This window comes from Buteo buteo, chromosome 2 (genome assembly GCF_964188355.1).
Source record: "Buteo buteo chromosome 2, bButBut1.hap1.1, whole genome shotgun sequence".
Classification (NCBI taxonomy): Eukaryota; Metazoa; Chordata; class Aves; order Accipitriformes; family Accipitridae; genus Buteo; species Buteo buteo.
In genome coordinates this window covers 63,927,282-63,951,464 of record NC_134172.1, presented here as the reverse complement: position 1 = coordinate 63,951,464, position 24,183 = coordinate 63,927,282, and the positions used below count along the sequence as shown (strand labels likewise).

Sequence of the window (24,183 nt, the reverse complement as noted above, 5' to 3'; positions counted from 1 at the left end):
TCTCATAACTGCACAGCACCAATTAGTAGACACTCTTCTAAAGAATACAATTAATGGCCATATAGGTAAATATGAAAGGAAAGGCAGCTTTTGCAAAGGAAAGTTATCTCTCAAAGCTGTGAGAGTTCTTTGAAGAAATCCAAGAGTCCAGACAGGGGAGATTTTGTGTAGCCTGTATTGACATTGTGAAAAGCATTTATCCCAGGGGCACTGCCTGACTCCCAGGAGTGCTGGTGTTCCTGTCCATGTTGCTTACAGCTATTCTCCTTCTACACAAGAGTGCTGCATCTGCACTGCACAGTGCTTAGACATATCCCAACTCAGGACCTACTCCACTCACACATACACTTGTGTTCACTTGAACTCCTCAAAACCACAAATGTGCTCAGAGGGCTGAGTACCCGCTCCTCTGGAGGGACAGGTTTGCATCCCTTGCACTGCGAGCGTTGTCCCATGAACTGTGAGAGGACCCTGGTCAGCCAGGTGGAGCCTGCCTCGAGAGGACCCTGGTCAGCCTGCCATCCCTGTTCACTCAGTCTGGCACCACTGTTGCCAGCAGACCTGGAAGCAGAGCTGTGCAAGTGGTCATGTTTGCCCTCCTCATTCTGGCTTGGAGGTCTCATGTCTCAGACTCAAATGGTCTAGCAGGAACATCACAACAGCTACTCATCAAGGCCTCTGGCCTCACCTTAGCAGGACATAAACAACAGGTCTTGCTTAGGTTTTCCTTCCCTCCCTGGATAAAGTCACTTCCACCTTCGGTCTTCTCCCAGCACCCACTGCCCAAGCACTGCCTCCCTACAGAAACACACGAGACAGATACACTCAGCCAGCTCCTCTCATCCACATGAACTGTCCTTTCCCCTGTAAGGGCAACAGTGTCAGATGCAGCAACATGCTCCCCTGGCCTTACAACTGTCTGTGCCACTGATGGCTTTTACAGCTCTTTCCCCAGTCCAAGAATTGCTGTGTCCCAGTTTCCCATGCCGATCCAATGAGGGCCTGCCCACTGTGTCACAACAGGACCTGGAAGGAATCATCCAAGTCCCCCAGCAGCACAGCCCTCTTCCTTGCCATAGAACAGGTTTCCATGATAGGATGATGTGGCCTTGCCAGCCATGGCTATTCCCATAACTACAGCTGATAAAGGTCTTTTCCTCCACGAATGGCATGGAGGAAATAGCCAGGGAATGATCATTCTTGGTCTCTTCTGGTATAAAAATGAGGTATTGAACGAAGTTAACAGGATACAAATGCAATACAGGCAAGAAGCACAACACAACACCCAGGCAAGCTGTGGAGCTCCTTACGGCAGGCCACTGCGGATGCTAAAAGTTCATGTGGGTTTCTAAAAGTGGTAGGATTTTCCTGCCGTTATTTTTTCCATAACAAAGTGCTGCACACAGAGATCGCTTATCCAGTTCTGCATCACCCTGGGGCACAAATTACAGGAGTCTGGGAAAGGATTGCTGTAGGATAGGATCCCTTCCCTGCCTTGCTTTCAGACGCTCCTGCAGCAGGAACCCCCCAGGAACCCGTGCAGCTCAGCCTTTGGCCAGGAGGTGGAGTTGCAACATCACCTCCCAGGAGGTGGGAGACAGCCCCCCCCCCCCCCCCCCCCGCTCCTCCCAGCCTCTCCTGCCGCCGCATCCCCTGCCCTGGGGCTGTGGCTTGGGTCGAGCACGGGTGGCAAGAGCACCCTGCGGTATTTCAGCCGAAGTCTCGTTCTCAGCAGCATTTTTGACGACAGGATTTGTTCTTCTGCGTGTCCTTCTGCAATACGGTCTAGGGTTGCAGCGGCCTTTCTACAGTTGTATTGTACAGGTGACTCGCAGTTCTTCACACGCAGCTTCTCTGCTTCAGCTATTTCCAACTGATGAGATACCAATTTGCAACAGAAGTTTTTTTGCTTATTTCAGGAGTTTCTCTTACTCATTATTATTGCTTTTCTGTCACTTTGGCTGTCAAAGGCATTCTTTTCCTTCTGTATGCCAATACAAACTTCTGTGTATCATTTTTGGTCATTGCTAAATGTAGATACTACATAATACTCGTTTAATTTCATGTCACGTTTTCTTTGATAAGATGACAATAACCTGACTTTATTGCTTGCTTCCAATGCACTTGAAATAATTTCCACTCCTCATTTTTCGTCTTCATTTTGATTAAAACCAGTGCAATATATTCAGTTAATTTGGGCATCCCATCTCAGTTATTTCTTATTTGTTATTCATCCTTACAGCAGCATGCCTTGCCTCTTTCTTCTGGATTCACTTTTTATTTATATACCTGAGGACTTCCTCCTCTTTGCTTTGGTGTGCTCCACAAGGTTATATATAACTTATCTTCTGGCAATGCTCACTTTATTGCTATACATACCAGCCTGGGGTTTCCTTGCTGATATACTATGCTTTCCATTCCTTATACACTCACTTTCTCCTTAATTATAATTTCTTTCTTGAGGTGACTGTTCATCAAGTTAGATCTGGAACTCACTCTTAAAGACTCTTTCCTCTTGCTTGGGACATGGATACCTGAGAGTATGAGTACCTTTCTTTTAAAGAAATTCCAAGCCTCCTCCAGCTTCAAAACCATGTAGCTTTACCTGTCCATCGCCAAACACCTAGTTTCTTCTTCCTCTGTACTGAAGCCAGGTGCAGAGCTTTTGTAATCCTCTCAACTTCCTCCTCTCATTTTTTCAGTTTCAGTTGTCATGGCGGCTTCTACCCCAAATCTTGAGTTTCTTTCACTACAATATAGCACACAATGAGCTCTGTCCTCTCTGTGCAGTGGCAGGACATATACCGATACTTTGACCATATTCTATTTTGAGCTGAGAAATTTAACCTCCTCTAAGGCAACTCAAACAGACACGTAACTCCCTTTCAGGCTGACAATACCACCTCTTTTCTATAGTCCTAAACTGACAAATGTTTACTCTAGATTTCCTGCTCAAGATCCTGTTCAGCTCTAGCCCCATTTGCCCTTAGGCTCCTCTCATCTGCTGCATCAGTAAATGTCTTCATATCCTTCACTCGGTTATGTTAAATAAGTGCTCAAAGAAACATACTATTTCTTCTGGTGCCCAGAATAATTCTAAATAACTAGATATATAATTATATTTAGAATTTTAGGTTATTGCTTTTCCTAGGTATCTCTATGAACCCTGTTTTCTCCTTGTCTTCATTTAGAGGAAATATAACGTTAACAATGGAAAACACAGGAAAATATTTAATCAATAAACACATAAGAGTTGAGGGGTCTAAATCCATTTGCCTACAGTTGTTTAAGATAAGAGCAGTGAGCTTTGTTCCCATATTTAGAAAACTCTCCAAAAACATGCCTGATTCATACCAATAGGCAGCAATATTATCAGAATGAGTTCAGGTTGCCAAGAGTATTTTGGAAAATAAGAAGGGCTTTTAAAAAACTATCAAGGAAAATGTTAGTGTAGAGAACAACAGTATCAACATACTAGGTTAAACAGGAAAATGTCAATATGTACAGTACTGTTGCTGCATGCATGTAATACTACATATAGATCTCACAGAAGAGAGAATCTGACGGCTAGAGATGTAACTAGAGACTAAATATGGATTTCAGGCATGATTTGAGCATGCATTTGAGGAGAAAAGAGTCTCTTCTTAGAGCTGAAGAATTAAAAGACACTGAATACCTGAATAGTCAAGGATAGAGTAGGAGAATACCCCTCTGTAAGAGAGGATGCAGAGAGACTAGACATGGGGATTCACTGTCAACGTAGAAGGATATATTGAAGTTCTAGAGGGATCTAGCATCTTGGCTCTGGTGCTATCCAATATCTTAATGAGCAGCCTACATAATGGTACACTCATTAAATTCACAAATCACATCCGGTGGAGAGGAACTGCACGGATATGAGTTTGAAAAAGGTTCTGAAAAAAATGGATGCAGTTCAACAGGAAAATAATCAAAGAAAATATATTCCAGGCAGTCACGATCCAGTGCACCAATACAGGCTGGAGAATGAGTAGGCAGCAGCTCTGGGGGGTAGAGGAAAACATGCATTTTTAGTGTCACAGTGTTGGGAAAAAAAAGCAAACATCCTGGCGGTGTATGAACTACATTGTGGCCTACAAGTCATGTGTAATCCTTTCACTTGACTTGAATACTCTGAGGAACAGGAGATGATGAGTCTGGAAAAGAGACAACTGATGGTCAGCATGGTAACTGTCCCCAGGCTGTACAAACCAAGCTATACGGAAGGTACTATATTGTGTTGGTGTCCATAGGGGACAAACAACACACAGATGTAGTTCTCCATGATTCAATGCTCAGGCAGGATGACAGCAAAGAACGAAGAGCAAGTTGCTCACTGCAATGAAGGATAATAGAGACGTTTGGGACTAAGTTATGAAGCACTACAGAGAAGCCACTGGTCAATGTCTGTATAGGTCCCATTAACATAAAAAGAGATAGGGTGAGTCTTGGGCATAAAATAAAAGCACCTAAGTAGGAAGCTAAAAAAGATTAGGATTTTATTGGTAGCCTTATAAAATGCTCCCTCTTCCATGCTTAGAATGGGACAGAGAAGTCAAAGAGCATTTCAGGACATGGTTATGGAAATTATGTTAGGGAAAGGATGGCAGAATCATAAGGAAATGGAAAACTGCAGGAACATAGTGACTCTATAAAGAAAGCTGGATTCATCTTAACCTAAATGAAACCTGGCTGCTGCACAATATAATACAGAAGATATAGGGAGGTTTTAAATTAGAATATGGAGCAAAGCTGTGATGTGTCGAAGGCCATACAGTTTGAGATTGCTCACTTTACCTTAGGAATAAAAGCAAGAAAACTGTATTCTGATATAAGGACAGGGTGGAAATCAGAATCCATGAAGAACATCTGAACAAATAAAACTGTGTTTAGAGAAGCGCACAGTGGTGAACAACCATATCAGATACAAATGTTTACATGCATACATAAATTTTATGAGCTAAAGAAACAGATAGATGTTGTGAAATACCTGAGCTGAAATGATGATTCTGATACAGGAGGCATTTCAGAAACTTACTGGGTAGAAGAAAATCAGGGAACAGTATAACTGCAAGGGTAGAAATTGTACAGAAAGTACAAATAGAGGATATGTTGCTGGGTCAGTGGCACAATACATTAAAAAAAAGAAGTCAAATAAGGAAAATATATCAACAAATGAATATATTCCTGTTGGATTAAAATTCCACCCCTAAATAGGAAAAACACAGTATTAGGGCTATACTGTGAACTTTCTGAGCAGAGTGCTGATGGTAAATATGCCATGCTAAGGAAGTGCTGAGAGGCTAAGGCGGCAGAAAGCAGAGGAATAAAGGGAGATTCAGCTATAGCCATGCTGAATGGGGGCCATTACTAGGAGAGTTGCAGAAACTGCATTTTAGACACTATAAATGGCTGCTTTTTGGAAAAACTAACCAGAAAACCAACAAAATGAGAAATTACATTACCAGTTCAGAAAGTTTCTTTGAAAAGGGCACTCGGCAAAAAAATAACCATGACGTACCTATATCAAATATTCTTTCAGGACTGAAATAATCCACAACAGTAACACTTAGCTTAAAAAGAGAAAGTGAGGAATGCTATATAAAAAGAAATTTAAAAGGGTAACCAAAAAGGTTAAATGCTTGAGGCAGCATGAAGATTGTTTAAAGATGCTATATTAGGGTCTCAGAGAAAATGTACCTATCAAAATAAAGACATTTTAAAACATCCAAAAAGTCACCATAGTTAAAAGGCACATTAAAGGAAAATATTAAAGTAAACAGCCTTCAAAAACTGGAAGTCAGCAATTTTCCAATTATTAACCAGTGAATAACCTATCATTTAAAATTGAACATAGTAGTAGAGGAATGGAAAGTAGTAAATGTGAACCTTTTAAAGAGCTCCCGGAAAACTCCAAACCAGCCAGTCTTATTTCCATACTGAACAAACTGGTAGAAGCAAATAGAGAGTAAAATGATTAGATGCATAAATAACTATAATCATAACACTGAAGACTCAGCATGTTTTTGTGGAAGAAAGCCATGCCTCAAAAACCTCTTGTAGTTCTTTGAAGGAGGCAGAAAGCACACAGATGCATATGATCTGCTTGTTGTTGGATACTTGAATTTTCAAAGAGGTTTTGACAGGGTCATTCAGCAAGGACTCTTAGAAAAATTAAGTGATCATGGAGTACAAAAGAAGGTCTTCCCAAGGAGTAACAGTTGATTAAAGATGGGATACAAATGCTAGCAATAGTTTTAATTTATCTATTGTAATCCCACAAGTTTCATGCTGGGATCACTCTTGTCCAACATATTCAGAAAAGTCCTGAAAAAAAGTAGAAACAGTCCATGTCAGAGATCATGACAAAATCATCATGGGTGGTCAAAAGAAAACTGGATGATGAGAAGCTGCAAGAGGATCTTATGGTATGGGATGAATAAGTGACAAAATGATAGACAAAATACAATGTCAATAAATTCAAACTGCTGCAGACACCCTGATGGTCTCTGTACATTGATGAGTTCTTAGATACTTGGGAATGAGGTCAGGGTCCCCATGGACAGTTCAAAAAAATGATCACTTCAATGTTTAGCATTAGTCAAAAAGGCAAACAGCAGACTATGAACTGCCAGAACGGGGACAGAGGAAAAGACAGAAGTCACCATTATACTACAACGCTAAAGTGTAGTGGGTGGGGATATCTTGACCACTTCATGCAGTTCTTGTCAATTCATCTCACGAAAGATAGACATTATGAGTAAAGGTCTGGAAGTTCTCCTGCAAGAGAAATGACTGAACAGCCGAGGATACTTCACCTGGAGAAGAGATGATTCACATGAGGGATTATAATGGAGGAGGACAAAATCACGGCTGCAGTCAAGAAAGTAAATAGGAAACAGTGATTTACTGTGCCCAGGTTATGGGAATTTGGGGGCAACAAATATAATTATCTAGCAGTAGGTCTAATGTAATTACAATGGATCACTTTTTCACACAAAACAAATTAAACTGCATAACCCATTGCCAAAGGGTATTGTGGAGATCAACCATGGTGGGAAAAAGTCTCTTATGTCAAACTGAATATAAAGAAGCACATACAAGATATAACCCCAGAGGTTCTGAAACCTCTGGTCCTTGCACACAAGATTGTTGAACTGTAAAACCTACCACTGGGTAAGAACTCTTGCCCTCTTTCCTATATCATCCCAAGACACCCCTGGATCCACTCTGGATCTTTGGCTTTACTCAGTTACTATTCTCACCCTTTGAATCTAGCTTTCCCATCTGCAGGGAGAGTAATCTAAATATCTACTATACTAGCTATAGTACCAGGCTGCAGTATACCCAGTAGCAGACTCCTGGTTTTCTCCTGTGGAAGTGTTTCTGACTGCAGTTGAACAAATTCCACAAGGAGAGACTGTTTCTTTTAGTCCAAAATATCATGTGCTTACTGGGACAGCAGAGAATCAGATATAAGAACCTATTCCACTGAATAATTATCTTCCAGAACTCAAGAAGGTTCAGCTATACAGAGATCTATAGAAAGAAAGCACATCACAGACCCAAATCCCTGCCCCAGAACAGCAGAGGGAGGAACTGACCCAGAAAACTGAATCTGCCTTTTAAGCAATACCCTGACTCTGGGCCACAGGGAAGTAAGATGTTCCTCCAGCTGTGGGCTTCAATCCAGCTGACATATGCTCAGCTTTAGCCATTCAAAAATGAGTGGTGTCAGTTATCTAATCCCCACCCCCTGCAGTCAATGGAGATGGACAGATGTTTCCAAGCAGTGATTCACTCCATTGTTCTTAGATACATGTCTTAGGATGGTCAAAATACCACCAGACATTGCTTTCCATATTGGTTATATAGATACTCTATATAACCAGTTTCATCCAGGTACTTCCATTTTTCAGTGCCAGAGTTTGATAAGGTGAGACCTCCACACTCGGAGGTGATGAAGTCAGAAGCAGAGGAGAAGGTACAGCTTGGAGCTACAGCACTGATGAGGACACTGGTAGATTGAGTGTCCAGCATGGACTGGCTGGGAGATGGAAAAGAGAGAGAAAGGGAGAAGACAACCAGTGTTCAAGGACACCTGGTGGAAGGAGAATAAAGCATTGCCAGGGCACCAAATTCACAGAAATAGCAGAACAGGATCACAGAAATATCTGTCCTGAGGAATTGCACTGTTTGTGAAGGATAATACGATCTGCAACAGTGTGAAAATACTGTGGGAAAGATCTGTAGGTGGAAAACTCAGAGTCTAGTAATAAAAATACAGTACAAGAGCAGTACTCCCAACCCTCTGATCAGACCACTGATAGCGATCAGACAATGTTAACCGAGATTACAGTGCTGCAAAATTAGGACAGGTAGTAATAATGGGAGACTTCAGCCACTCATATACATACTAGGTTAATGCTTCACTGGGATGAGCTGTGGAGAAAAACTTTTTGGAAGCAATAAATGATTACGTGCCAGAATTAACTAGTCTAAATTGTTTGACCCACAAGAAAAGATGCTATTCAGGATGTGGTCTGGAATGATGCATAAGACTCAGTTCCAGAGGTAGAAGTGGAAGAGCCCATTTGTAATAATGCTCACAACACAATTTTAACTCTGTAGTAGGAGAGAGCAATCTCAATAAATGCGGCACGTGGATATTCAATTTCAAGAAAGGTAACTATGTAAAAATGCAGCAATTAGTCAAAAAGAGCTGAAAAGGAGCAGTCCAAAAAACCCAAGATGACTACAACTTGTAGGTTGTTAAAAAATGCTGTACTGGCAGTAAAGAAATTGGTGGGGCCATTGAAGACCTATGGGTCAAAAGGGGCATTCAGTGATAGCAAGACCATAGCAGAGAACCTCAATGAATTTTTTGCATCCATTGCTAATGCTGGTGACACTGAGACGTGTTTCACTCTTGTGTACCAGGGCCACTGCAAAGACTGCTTTGCTGAGGACTAGGAGGTTTCCAATATGATCCCATCTACAGAGAGGGCTCTGGACGTAATCTTGAGGCCCACATACCACTGGAGCTGATCTCCACCCTGGGACATGGCAGAGTGTGCTGTGAAGAACGAGATTACCAACGGCATGGAGAAGCACAGCCTCTTGGAAATTGGTCAACAGGACTACTGTAAAGGCAAGCCCTGCCTCACAGACCTGCTCTGCTGGAGTTTGGTGAGGGAGGCCGTGAGCACATGGATAAAGGGACCAGTCAACTACATGTTTTGGGGTTTTCAAACAGCCTTTGACAAGGTCATAAACCAAAGCCTTTTAAGAAACTGTCCTGGTTTCAGCTGGGATAGAGTTAACTGTCTCCTAGTAGCTGGTACAGTGCTATGTTTTGAGTTCAGTATGCGAAGAATGTTGATAACACTGATGTTTTCAGTTGTTGCTCAGTAGTGTTTAGACTATAGTCAAGGATTTTTCAGCTTCTCATGCCCAGCCAGCGAGAAAGCTGGAGGGGGACAAGAAGTTGGGAGGGGACACAGCCAGGGCAGCTGACCCAAACTGGCCAACAGGGTATTCCATACCATGTGATGTCCCATCTCGTATAGAAACTGGGGGAGTGGGGGCAGGGAATCACCGCTCGGGGACTAGCTGGGTGTCGGTCAGCAGGTGGTGAGAAATTGCACTGCGCATCATTTGTACATTCCAATCCTTTCATTATTGCTGTTGTTATTTTATTACTGTTATCATTATCATTATTAGTTTCTTCTTTTCTGTTCTATTAAACCGTTCTTATCTCAACCCATGGGTTTTGCTTCTTTTCCTGATTTTCTCCCCCTATACCACTGGGTGTGGGGGGAGTGAGTGAGCGGCTGAGTGGTGCTAATTTGCTGGCTGGCTGGCTAAGTCACCATGGGCATGGAGGAAAAGTCTTGTTATGGACTGAGAACTGGTGAAAGCATAGGATGCAAAGGGTAGGGATTAATGGTAATTTTTCAGCACGGGTAAGAGTCAGCAGTGAGGGCCCAGAGACTGGTCCTGGGAATGGTTTTCATCCTATTGGTGAACTCAGGCATGGAGAGATGCAGTGAAATCCCCAGGTTTGCAGAGGATCCTCAATTCCTTCAGGTGGTTGAATACCTCACTGAAGGTGAGGAAATCCAGAAGGACCTCACAGAACTGAGCAAGTGGACAAATACATGGCAGATGAACTTCAGCATAGGAAAATGTGGTGTACCCATACAGAAAAATGATCTGTATCAAGCCTGTTTGATGCTGAACCTGGAACAGCTCGGGGACGAGCTCGAAATCATCGTCAGCGATTGAAGTCATCAGTTCAGTGTGCAATGGCAGCTAAAAAATTCAATGAATGTTGGCCGCTGTCAGCAAGGGTGATAATAACAAAGCAGAGAGCATAATTTTCACCATCTGAGACACCTTGGTGCAGCCATATCTTTGGGGCTGCATGCAATTCTGGTCTCTGCAACTCAAGAAGGACATAATGAGGTTAGAGAGGGTGCAAAGAAAGATAATTAAAATGACTGATGAATGCAGCAGCTGCCATATGAGGAAAGACTGAAAAGGCTCTTACTTCAGATAAGAAAAGGGCAGGGAGGGTGGGTAAGATAGAGGTTTGGAAAATCGTGAAAGCCATGACTTAGCTGAATGTAGGACAGCTATTTACCAACCTGCAGCACTAGAAGTAGGGGCTCTTCATGGAATTAGTAGGAGATTGGTTTAGAACAGATGATGAGTTAGGGCAAATTCACAGACAATAGGTATAGGACAGGTACTGAAGGGAAGAAGTAGGGATGTATGCAGTGATTGCGCATGCTGTGGGAGCACAAGGGGGACGGACCACAAATAGCAGTTTGGCCTGCTCTCCCTAAACTGCATCACCTGGAGACAGAATCTAGGCTAGGTGGAGCATCATCTGACCTGGCAGAACATTTTTTACATTTTTAAGAAATGAAGCCATACTCAGACAGGTGTGTTCAGGAAGTGTCAATGTTGGCAGACAAGCAGTTAATGCTATCTGAAAGCTAACCAGCAAGGTAAGAGCAAGAGAATGGAGCAGAAGAAGGTAAACCACCAAAATGAAACCTGACATTTATAAGGGGAAATGAAGAGGAAAAACAGTGTATCATTATCATGGAGAAAAAAAAAAAATCTACATTAGTCAGTATTTTGGTAATGAATATTTTCTCAGTGTCACCAGTCTTTGTCACAGTAGTTGCTAGTTTTTCTTACCTGTATGTACCAGCAAGAACTTGGTCGCAATCAATCAGGATAAACTTCTCCAGAACCTGGCCTGCAAATTTCTTGCCTGCTTTGCTGTAGTATGTGTCTCCACTCAGACATCTTATGCGCATGTTCTGAAACCAAAGAAAGCAGAGTTGGTAAGGGGACATATATTGAACTAAACTGAAATCTTCCCTTATGCATCATTGATGGACTCCCTCAAGCAGGAGCTCTACTCCCAGAAGTAGAATGCAGCAAGGCGTTAAGTATTTCTTGGCTTCTACATGACAAATATTTTGTCACACTGTCTGCTTCTGTAAGATAAAAATACCAGCAAATATTAACAAGTGGCACTTAGGCACAAATGCTGGTTTGAAAAAGATTTGGAGAATCCTGTGAGCCTACAGATCATTTCTGAAGTATGTAAGACTATACAATTTCTTCCAGATTATTGATAACATTCAACTAACCACAGTAGCTGATGGCTCTGCATGTAAACTACATTTTGATCTGTACAACTAGCCAGTTTCTAATCAATTGAACGTGCTATTCTGATTTTATACAGTGACAGACTTCTTAAAACCAAAATATTGCTCAATAAAAAAGATTTGCAGAAAGGTATGTCTACATTTCAAGAATTGCCTTTTATCAATATATTTAAAAATGATATTAAAATTTTCAGCTGCTGTACTCAAGTGAAACAGACCAGATCTTCGTCTGTTTTAAAGACTGCAACGAGCTTCTCTGATACAACTTTGGCCTCTAAAACCGACTGCCTAGTACAAAATGGGAAATAAGGCTCTCAGTATCCATCAGGAGCCTTTTCCGTAACGTGAGGTTTTTGCCCATAATAAAAGTTATTTGTACCTCAGCTGGGGAAGGGAGAGGAGGAGAACAGTCACTGGAAAGAGTTACCGGCCTGGTCTATATGATCCAGTGCCAAACAAAACATCTCGTATGTAAATAAACATCCCTAAGGCTGCACCTACACTGGCCTGCTGGATCATCCCTTACTGCCCCTCCAGGCCAGCTCCCCTGCCACCTGCAGTGGCTTTGGCACACCAGGAGCTGTCACAAACTGTCACCACCTGTTTGGCCTGGAAGGTCCCTTTGTGGGCACCTCATACCTGCCTAGCATCAGCCCTGCAAAAGATGAAGACCCACGGCAGTTAGTAGGGGCCGCACATGCCGCCTGGGCCATTTTGCCTCTCAGTGGAGGTGGGTGCTGCCCACCCACGGTCGATGGGCACTCCTGGTGCCTCCCCTCTGCCACGCAGCAGATTTCAGCCTGGCCAGGCACAGCAGTTTGTAACAGCCAGTGCTGCAGACAAAAGACAAGCACGAGTAGTTGCAGTTTGCCTACAGATGCGCTCCACAGGGTGCAGATCCACAGCCCTGCCACCCCTCCAGGAGCTGCTCCTGGGCATGGCTGCGCCCCTTCTCCCCCTCCTCCTCCCCGGCAGGTTGAGCATGTGTGGGGTCCTCAGCCCGCCTGTATGCAGCCAGGGACTGGCTCACCCAGTCTCTGGCCTCACGTGGGGTTCACAGCATGGAAGTTGTGCCTCAGGGGTGAGGAGCAGGAGGCAGTCGTCACCCTGCGGCAGGTGACTCCATTCCTGACGGCCTTCCTCCGCCATCAGAGTCCCTGCGGGCAGGAGGTGGGCTTCCCGGAAACATTGGCTGGGGAGCTCATCGCAGCAGGGTGGGAAAGGCTTGACTCTCATCATCCTGAGGAAGTCTCCCCACCCACCCAAGGACCACCATTGCCTTCAGGGCTTCAGAACAGCAGCAAATCTCCTCCAGATTGGGGTCCATCTGATGCAATGGTCTATCTCTCGCAGTGGGCAATAGCAGCTGGGGAAGAGCAGGAAGAAGGCAATCATTTATGATGCTACCCCCTTATACTGCTGCTGACTGTTTTCTGCTCAGGGGATTTCCTGAGCCTTTTGTGGTTTGTCTTAGTGGGACACACACCCCACCAGACCTCTTCTCCAAGTACTTGGCCAGTCTTCTCTTGAGTTTATGGAAACTTTTAGCAGGGACAGAGCTGAAGGTTCACAGTCTTGGCACTCACTTGCTGTCTTCTTGTGTCCCAGAACATGTCCTCATCTGTCACCTATGAGAAGGGAGACACTTTTTCCCCATAAGGACAGTTATGCATTGGAACAAGTTACCCAGAGAGGTTGTGCAATCTCCATGCTTGGAGATTTTCAAGACTAGACCATGTAAGGCCCTGAGCAACTATGTCTGACCTCACAGGTGATGCTGCTTTGAGCAGGATGTGAGACTTGATGACTTCCTAAGGTCCCTGCCAACATGCATTAACCTGTGATACTCTGAAATGCCACCACAAGTTGCTGAAATAGAGCAAGATATGCTGGACGGCTGGGGAGGCGTTCACCTAATCCTGTTGCCAATCAACAAAGGGATCACAGGGATTTTTTTTTCTTCCAGTGCTGAGGTTTTAGTAATACTAGTTCGCACTGGGAGGAGCTTCCTCTCCCCACCCTGGAGAAGTTAAAAACACTTCAAGTAGAGATATCCCACAGATTTGTTGCCACAGTATTTCTTCACTCCCCCTATCCTTTCCAAGGCTGAGTGAGTTTCTGATATCTGGCTCATTTTTTCGATCCTCTTCTTCCTCTTGGCAATCCAGGCCCTGAATTGTCCAAATAAGATGAGAATCCTGCACTCTTGCAGGAAGGCCAGACTGCCAGGTACCACTCTCACTCGATTTAGACACTAGTTTTAGGTTCAGCAGATGGCCATTTGAAAAAAATCCAACAGTTAAGTCTTCTGCTGTGACAGCTGCCAATGCTTGATGCACCACTGTGGGATTTGCTGATGTTCAGCACCAGGATTTGACACCAGCAGGCTCACACAATGTTCTTAGAAGTAAGATGCTAGAGGGGCAGTTGCTCCAAATTCCCCATTAAACCCCAAATTGTTACCAATTATTCCAAATGGAGATTTGCCATCACATCCTGTTGCAACTCAGAGCCAGGAATAAAATATGTACACTCATTCCTTTTAGATGTGAATATCAAGCATGTATGTTAACGTACTGCTTGAGATGCATCAGCTTAAGAGGCACTTCACATTGAGATCTGTCCATGAGTCACTGAACGGGGGAGGCAAGAGTTAATTAGCCATTCAAGCACAAGACATGACATCAGGTCTAACAAAGAGACGTAGACATCTCCATGGGTGTAGACTCATTCTAATTTTAATTAAAAACAATGGCCAGGCTCTTGGATAACAAGCAAATAAAATAAATTTTGGAAAGATGGAATTTATCTGGATCCACCAGGTGACTTCAGTGATGCAGTTGTTTATGAAAGCAAGCATGCTCCAGCATGAAGTTTTCCCTAACAGTTTCCATCTCAAGAGGCAGGATGAAATTGGTCTGGCTTGTGAGAAGCAAGAAAGGACAGAGCATCGCCAACATGGGGGAAGAAGTAAGCCTCTCTAAATTAATCTTTGTGTACACAGGTTAAAAATGAGGGGAAATTAAGACATTTGTAACTGCATCTATTTTTAATGGTGTAAAACATTATTTTTGCATTTTCCCTAACCTGTTTTTTAGTTAAGAATGGTTTTGAGGTAACTGGATAACTTCCAAGCATTCCCCACCAAGATGAAGGGAAAACCTACAAAATTGGTAGCTGGAAGAGAACCAGTCCTCCTGGAAATTCTATGCACCCAGTGAAGGAGCAGAGGCAGGACTGCTGGCCTTGCAGGACTAACAAATGACAACAAAAAAAACAACTTCCAGTGATAGGTGGTAGCCAGAAAGGCTATAAGGGGAGCAGAAAGATACTGGGGTGCATTTATGAGTCTGCAAGTTCCCAAGAGAGCTTGTTGCACTGACACATTAATTTTTATTGTTTGCCTGCTCTGGGCACCACACACCATTGCTGATGGGCACACTACTGAGTGGGGAATCAGGCTCTTCACAAATCCTTCATGAACCCGCAACTGAATCGCAAAGCCTAAAAGCAGATCTTAACATGAGATTTTTAACATGTGGTTTTACATTGAGGCAGTGCAGCAGGGCTAGGAGGAAATGGTAGGTTTTTTATCAGGACACCTGAAGAGACTCACTGCTTCCCTTCCCCACCCAGCTATTGCACTACAGCAGCTCTGGCCAGAATCTAAACTGAGCTCAGGGATCTGAATTAGGAGCAATTTAAGTCTCGCAATTCTATGTCCAAGAGCAGGGGCTGAACAGGGACAAGGAAAGGAGATGATACAGGTCCACATGAACATAAGCTTTCTGGTCTATCTCTGTCTGCCTGTCTGCACCAGCCCAGCAAAGCATTCAGTAATGCACTACATCTTATTGGCCTTGACTTCACACTTCTTGTGTGTAAATGAGGACCACAAAACATCAGGATATGGGACTAGGAGGCTCCTCCACTCCTTCCCCTGTGCTTCCAGACAGATCTCAGTTTCCTAGACCAACTAGCCATGGTGTCTTAGCCTGGGACAGTGAGAGAAGAGATAGGGCCTACGGACAAGGCACAGGGAACAGAACAAAGGGTACATGGTTTTTATCAATTCCAAGACCTGTTTTATCATATACAGTGTGTGACTGAAAACTTACTGGGAAGTCGTCCTGAGTAAGAGCCATTTTATTACACATTTCCACAAAATGCTTCAAGTACTCTTCATCCAGGATCAGGTAAACAGGGACGTGCCGTCTGCTTGAGGCCTCCAGCAGGTCACACAGTATTTCCATGTCTGTAAACAGATCCATCACAATTGCTATCACCTAGCCAGGAGAAAAGAGGTGGAGGGGGAAAAAAACCAAGAGACTGTTGAAATCTCGTGGCCAAGTGAATTGTGCTTTAAACTATGAATTCAGTATTCAAACCTCCTGAGTTACTGAGCGTCTCGCCACAAGAGCGGAGATTCCTTCTAGATCTTTGTGTTTAACATCTCCTATCCCACCATGGCAGATAAAATCCCTTTGAATAACTATGAAGACATTCCCCATCCAGCTACCTCCTGTCTCATCTATCATTCACAGAAAGAAATAGCTGAAAGGGTAATGCACACGCACAAACTCTGAATATCATTGATACAACAAGTATGTATTGCTGTAAGCAAATATGACAGAAATACAGCACATAAACTGAATAGTTGAGACAGACCAAAATCATTATTCAATTAGTTTGAGTACTCCATAGATGACTAACATATTTATATAAAGAAGTATCATTTTTTTCAGGAAGGACACACTGCCAGGTAAGGGAGAAGGTATCTTGATCAAGTATGTACATGTCCTTGTTCCAGGATTACATCCTAGGGGTGACTAGACAAAATCATAGAATAACATGTGTGGGAAGGATCCCTTCCCTTTCCCTGCTGGCAGCACTCCTGCAAACACAGCCCAGGATGCAAGTGACAGTTCTGAAACCTAACAGTAGGAAGAAGGAATAACACTAACATTATTAAAAAAAAAAAAAAAGAAAAGAAAATCTACCTCAATAAACTGAAGACTTGCACAATAAGGTCTCCAAGGGAGGAGTTTTAAAAAGGAAAAGAATTTTTAAGAGAACTTCCAGTTCTTTAAGGAATGAGATTGAAGAAGGCCATGGCAACCCATCCCATTATAGAGATGGGATGGGAGGCAGCAGACCATCTTGGCTAAACGAATTCTCCAAAACCTGGAAGGAAAATACAGAAATTGGAAGGTAGGACATGACAAATACTTACTACAAGCAAGTTGACCCAGAACTAAAAAATTCAAAGTACAGTATGACCTGCAACCAGAAAAACAGATCAGCCATAAATAGATTAAGATGTGACTGGAGAAACTGTTCCACTGTTCCTCACAGAGTGAGGCTGCCAGCAGTCAACATCAAGGCGGCCATTATTTGGATCAGGAAGGGACTGCTGGGATCCATCTGTTGGCCATCACCATTCGTGACAGGAATCAGGGGGACATCTTGGAGAAGGAAGGAACAGGCAAGAGAGCACTTGCTGAGCTGGATGATTTGTCAGGCCTGATGCACTTCACCCGAGGATGCTTGCAGAGCAATCCGGTGACTTAGACCTTGAAAGATCAGTTAACACTGAGAACTCATGGAGGATGGCAACACACTGGGGGACTGAAAAAGGTAAAGCAGTGAAGGATTTACCGGCAGGCCAGCTTCATTTCAAAAGCTGAAAAAAAGGGAACTACTGACCAAGTACTTTAGTTCCAGTCTTTACCATATCTTAGCAGTAAATAAGGTAACTGTTTGGTAGTTGTAAGTTGTGTGCATAACTCTGATTTTGAGTTTCTGCACCTAGTAGAGGATGCCCAAATAAAGATGACCCAAAAAGCAGTGAGTTTTGGAGTCATGCTCCAATGGCCTACTTTACCCTGCAACTCAATGTTCATGCCCTGCACTAAACCTTGCACACAAAATGCATGACAGTTTTTTCTGCTGTTCATCATGCACCCCGTGAGGAGGTAGGAATCCTGTTTTCAAACACCTCCTCTGCCTGTGTTAGAGCATGGCCATGAATGCAGTTCTCTGTAGTCCAAATCACCCTATGGAGCAGACCATGTAGGGTGAGCTTTCCTCTGCCACTTCTTCTCAGCTGCTCCTCTTCAAACAAAGAGTTAAATGCAGAGGACAGCAGTGAGGTTGACTTGTCTGTGTGCAGTGGTTCAAGCTTTATATAGGAACAGGCTGAATCACGTTCACGGGTCTGACCTAGAATAGCTTCAGAAAAGAGTAGATGAGCTCCAAGTATCACTGTCCTTGGATGTGGGGACAGGCTCACATCTGCGATCCAGACCGGCATGCTGGCCCCAGACTGCCCACTGCCCAGTAGCTCTTCTGCTCTGTTTTTGTTAATAAACTGCCTCTTTCCAGGCTCATACTCGTGGCCTAGGTGCTGAGTGGAGGCAGCTGCCATGGGCAGAGCGGGGCCCCTTTGGCTTCCCCATGCTCTCCTGCCCAGTCTTTTCCTTGCAAGCTGGCTCCTCTCAGGCCCGCCCTGCCTGCACACACCATGGAGAGACCCTCTGCACCAGAGCCATGGCAGAGGAGGGCAGCAATGCCAAAACATTGCTTCCTGCTCCCTTGGGGATTTACCCCATTTGCAGATGGACAAGAGTTCTTAGTTATATGTGATTTGTCCCCAAAGACCATCTCTGTGACGATGCCTTACACACTGTCATTGGTCCTCAACATCTTGCAGAAGACCCTAGGCCCAGTGTACCACAGCAGGGTTTGGGAAGAACCTTCCAGGAGGCTCGTGTGATCCCAGGCATCCATGTGGGACACAAGGCAGCTGTCATTAAAAGCTAAAAATCATTCTGACTGTCCAGGCCAAAACCACATCTCCATCCTCTCACCCTGGCCCTGGCTTCAGAGCCCAACTCCAAAGGGCACCTCTTCTGTAGCCCTCATCAGTGTTATCTTCCCAGAAGCCTTATGAGGCTCTAGCAAACTCTTCTCCCCTCCTGAAATGCAGCCATGTGGCATGGACAGCAGACTCAGCCCTGGAAGAGTTCTGAAAGCAGTGAGAAGCATCTTCAACTTCCCAAATTAATGTTGCTGCTAGGCTATCAGCATTAGGTACTGCTGAGACCCACACAAAAAAAGCAGGACTTCACCATGTCTTTCCACATTGGCCTTCAGCCAAAGACCAAAGGCAATTTAGCCAAATGACTTTGATGGGCCACCCATCCTCTAATGATGAAGCACAAAGGAAAAACTATAGCCCAAACCTTGTGTAAGGCCTCCAGCAAGTCCCTCTCATCCACATTTGCCTCATAATATTCCAGCTCATCTCAAGCTTAGGTCTGAGGCAGGCTTGGCTCTGGAGACAATCTAAACTTGGCTTGGGAAGTCAATACAATGGAGTCAAGAGAGACCAATGCTCCTTTGTCCCCAGGACCCCCACATGCTCAGAGGCACTGCTTGCGCCTAGTGTGCACAGAAGGTCTACACAATCTTGCTTTTCTCTACCAGTGCTTACAGGCTTTGGCGGAGTTTGGGGCTGTTGCTTGCCCAAAACCAGCACTGCCAGTCTGCGGTGCTCGCTGTGAGAGGGATGGGGCTCAGCAGGCAGTAGCATGGCTGTGCATGGCAGGATGTGGCACAGAGTCACCCGTGGCATCCAGTGCTCTGGGCTGGATGCAGCTGGCTGCCAGGCAGACCTGCATCTCCTGGCAGCCTCATGGCAGGGCTCCGGCGTCAGCGCAGGAGCAAGCGCCCCAGGCAGCGGGACACCAGCTTGTGCAAGCTGGGTGGAGCCCTGTGTGATAGTCAGACTCATGTTTTCCAAAGCAGGTCTCCACTTGGCATCAGGAGGTGGAACAGGCTATAGTTCTATTCACAGCGTCCTTACATGCGATCCCTTCACAGGAGGGATTCGGGTAGAGTTGCTCCTGGTGGTGCTGGCAAGCGCCCGCAGCCGATGTTGGGCAGAAGGCTGGCAGCCCCATGTGCATTGCAGTTTGCAGCGAGGAACATCACAGTGGGGAGAAAGGGGAGGTTGTGCCCTGCCACAGCCTCCCATGGTGGAGATACAGGAGCCCATGGTGGGGCTGCTCATTCTAAGCATGGGTGCCACAGGAGAATCCTAAGGGCCACTCAGATCACCATATCCTCTCAGTAAACAAAACAGGCAGCTGTTATAATAACATCAGCTCAACCCCAAAGCCAAGAAGTTTTGGGGAAAACGACCCCAGAAGTCTTCCCCTTGAAGCCTCCTAAGAATGTATTGTCACAAAAGCTAGGTCTGAAGCCTCAAAGATAATTTCCAACAGCTCTATAAAGCAGTGGAAGTTAGGTTACTAAGTACCATCTCCAATTTAGGCTCCTGACAACTTGTGTCTCACATTTAAAAGCCTTGGGCATTTAAGTCAATCTGGCCTTACAAACCCAAATGCCCAGTGCCTCCAGCCCCTTGGTTTCAGTGGTAGGAGCTGCAAGGCTGGGGCTGGCTCAGAGCATCCCTGTTCCTCACCATGCTGATCATGGCCTCCAAGACCATGGCACAGCCTTGGCAGGTCAGGACATTGCAAAGACACAGCTGCCCCACAGGCTCTAGAAAATTCACACCTTGCCATTGTAGGGTTAAATCATGACATTTCTAAATCCACTTCTGGAAACTCACAGTTCAGCAATTACTGCAGTCATCACTGGGAATTACAGCACTTACCAGCACCCCACTGCGGTTGCCATCTGTCTGGTTTCTAACCAGCACAGCTGGTTTTACTGGTATTTGCCAATAGCAGCGTGGTTTTGGTCATTACCATAGTGTTGCCATTTGAAGTGATACATTGCTTCTCTGGGGGTCCATCAGGGACCCTTCTATAATCGCACCTAAATGCAAGCGTGCAGCCACTGTCAGAGTTGTACAAGAGGGGCAAAAGAAGAAGCGTGGACAGTTCAAAACAGATTGGAGCTCATCCAATGAAAATAAAATTCTAATAGCACTATCAAATGAAGGCTAAGGTGTGGTTGTGCTGCATCTTCTTATGCCTGCAAAGAGAAAAGCTCAAATCTGAAAATACATCCTCAAAGACAGCTGGTTAAATACAGCAAAGTAGAAAGACAAACCACACCAGCAAAAGATACCAATAAAACAAATGCCCTTTTTGCCGATTTGTCAGTACAAATACACTGTTGCAAAATATGTCAGCTGATGTTGTTCTGTATGACTATACAGGAGAAAACAGCAAACATTTCAAGACACATGCCTTCCTGTCTACAGGACCCAGGAAAAGCATTCAGGGATCTCAACATCTTTCCCACATCCCGCTAGCTGTATCCCCTTTCTATGTTAGTTGTAAGGACACAGGAGGAGAAACAACTCTAAAGGAGCAATATATGACAAGAGCTTAAAGCCTAGTGGAAAAAATATTTGAAATGCAGAAACAGCAGTTGAAAAGCAAAAAAAGCAAGCAGTTCTCTGCACAGTTGCTACTGGCACTTCAAGCAAAAGATGCTTTTACCTCTGGGTTGCTTTTTTGTCATTAAAAGACATACAGGTAACATCCTTTTGGATGGTTTGATGAGCAAAATGACTCAGTAACTACTTAAAGATGTGTAACTGGGGTTGTGAATGAGCTGGAACTGCCAACAATCATTGAATTAATCATGGGAAGCACTGGCCAGAGCTGCTAACCCAGAAGCCAGTAAAACACCAGTAATAAAACAATAAGATAGTTGAAAACTCATTCTCAAGTTTCACACAAGTAAAAAGCTCAAAATGTACTTAAAGTACAATAAAGTACCTACTGCCTGGGCAACCTCCCTGCAGCAATAGAGAAGTTCCTGTGAACTGAGAAAGCACCAAGATGTCTTTCATGTGGTTTAAAGGATCATAATATCACCAGAGATCTGGGACATGTGCTAAGTGACAAGGGGACATTTCTTGGTAGTCATTTACTTTGTGCATTCTGCCATGACTATGTCTTAATCCCTGTTAATGAAAAGGATGCAGTAAGTGTCACAGGACTTTTCAGATCATTTAAGATATCATAAAGCAGCTGCCTGCCAGGACAAACAAAGCTTTTTGTCACTTACTTCCTGAAGAAAACTTCCCATATTTGCCTACAAAGGTGCAACAAAAGTTCACGCATTAAGCAATGGCTGCTTACAACTGAGCAGTAGCTTATGTGGCAAAACGGTCTTCTTTTGGACAAAAGAAAAAAAGATCCCCATTTATCTCATATCACACGCAAATTTCAATGATATGTGGTTCTTTGATAATGTTACGATGCTGCACAGCAATCAGAGCTGCTGCATGGACCCAATTTCATCTGCCTGGGAGAACACAATTTTGCTTAACTCTGCAGATGGTGATAGAAGATAATACTTCAGCTCAGTCTGCCTGGAAACAGCTTGTGTTCTTGACACATCTGAAGTCCAGGATTAACAATTCTTTATCTCCCGCTTTCTGCACTAGGCAGTAATGAATTTAAGGAGTGACTGTAAAGTTAAATAAGAAACTACTGGAGTGATAAGAGAAATTGCCTAGAAGTTGACTGGTTAAAAGTGAACTTTGCACTAAAAGTTTACTCAATATCGCCATGCTATTGAAATGAAATACTACAAAAGAAAACTAACATGGAACAGATGAAGAGAACCATAAAGAGGACAAAGACAATAAAAGCTGAAAATGTGTCTGAGATACAGTTGTCCAAGCTGCTGCTTTAGTACACAGTATAGTGGCAAAGTAAAAAGAAACAAGAAGGAGAGTAATTTAGTGAGTAAATTGTGCTCAGTAGGTAAGTATTGTAGTCATCCAGTTTTTATTACATCTGGGGTTGGCAATCTCTACCCAGCAGAAACTGTGCGATGGGGCAAAACAGGCTGATCTCACTCATCCTCAGAGAGGCACAGACATCAAGTCTAGGAGATACGATGATGTATTCTAACCTACTTCAAACCACAGGCAGGGATTTTCAGTCCCACAAGTTTACTCAGGTCCTACGTTCTCCCACAGCAACTCACCAGTGGTATCCTCTTGTCCTGCTTAACACGATGGCCAGGGGTCGAGAAAAGCCCTGGCCATGCGAGCTCCCTGGCAGAGGGCAGAAGGGCCGGCTGAGGACAGCTAAGCATTAATGCTGCACGCCCCACCACTCACTCGCTCCAGGCTTTGGTACCGTGGTCTGCATACCCACAAATACAGACGCAGGGTGCCGTAAAGGGCACTACCTGTATGACATGAAATCCCAGGTGGAAAGAAATTACAGGAAAGGAAAGGAGCAGGAACAGTTAGAAATCTGCTAGAGAAAAAGCAATCACAGCATGGCAGACATCTAGAGACCAGCAACAGCTTGGAGCGTATGGTGTACAGTTGCGGGACCAGCCACCAGGACTCTGGTGCTGTGGCACAAGATCCCACTCAAGGGACACAGCTCTATACATACCATCCGTGCCCGGCTGATCAGAGACCGGAGCAAATCCTTAATGCTGTTAGCTTTATTTCTTTGGAAAATCACAGTGGCTTGAGTCTGGCCAGACACTGTGAGGAGCGGTGTCCCTGGCCACCCCAGCTCCAGCTCTGGAGGGTGCACATCAGACATGAGTGGAAAGTAGGTGCCAGATGTTAATTCAGAGTTCAGGGAGGACCTGTCTCCAGTGTCCACATCACCAGGGTCAGCCTCTTTGTCTTTCGTTGCACTGGCATCTGGAAAGCTTTGGTTCCTCTGATGGCTCATATATTCCATGTCCAGGATGGAAAGAAAAGGCAGCTCCCGTTCCTCAGCGATGGCACTCAGGTAGCCACGTTCCCCCTGCTCAAGAAAGGCGTCTATGGCAAGCCTGGCTGTTTCACTGTGCTGGAGCACCAGTGGGGTGGGCTCCCTCCACCACGGCTTCTTCAGCTGCTCTAGGCGGCTCTTCAGTGGCCCAGACACCCCTTGCTGGCCCCCATAGCTGCGGTGGAACTGGGGTCTCACCTCTACTGCTAGGTAGTTGAACATGACCAGAGCTGTTGATGCTAAGAAGTGCCTTTCCAGCTGTATTAGCCCTCTGTCTGACTCCAGGTCTTTTCTGGCCCTCTTGCACTCCTCAGCTCCTCCCAACAGGTTCCTTCAGGACTCAGCATGAGCTCCACTCCTCCGCTTGGGAGTTAATCACCAGGTACAGCCTCCCACTCTGGGGGAGGAGCTGGCCTTCCCCAGCTCCCTCACTTGGCTTCCTCAGACACACCTGATACTTAGTGCTTGGAGTATCCCTTTTGCAAGGGGAGGAAGATCAGCTCTTCAAGCTGCTCCTTCCCTTTCCTTTTAAATGATTCATGTACTGCCCTCCCCTACCGAGAGGTCCCCACCCTTGGCCAAGCAGGCTCTAACCTGTTTTCTCCCTCATTGTGCTCACAGTGGAAATGCAGATGCTGAAACTTGTTCCTGCTTGAAATTTCTTCCAAATCAAACATGCTTCTCAGTGTCAGTTATAATGAAATACAAATATCCCAAATAGGTAATCAGACTTGGCC

General features: G+C 44.6%; 1 protein-coding gene across 1 annotated transcript in view; it reads right to left on the bottom strand.

Moving 5' to 3' along the window:
* The window catches only part of FAM83C (family with sequence similarity 83 member C), a 28,259-nt gene extending 4,433 nt beyond the window's left edge, over positions 1-23,826 (bottom strand). Inside the window, exons 1-3 of the mRNA XM_075058580.1 lie at positions 23,114-23,826; positions 15,827-15,994; positions 11,230-11,354 (exon numbers count right to left, since the gene is read on the bottom strand). Of these exons, the coding sequence (XP_074914681.1) occupies positions 11,230-11,354; positions 15,827-15,994; positions 23,114-23,668 (848 nt within the window). The 5' untranslated portion in view covers positions 23,669-23,826. The remainder of the gene's footprint in view (positions 1-11,229; positions 11,355-15,826; positions 15,995-23,113) is intronic.
* Between the last annotated feature and the right edge of the window lie 357 nt (positions 23,827-24,183).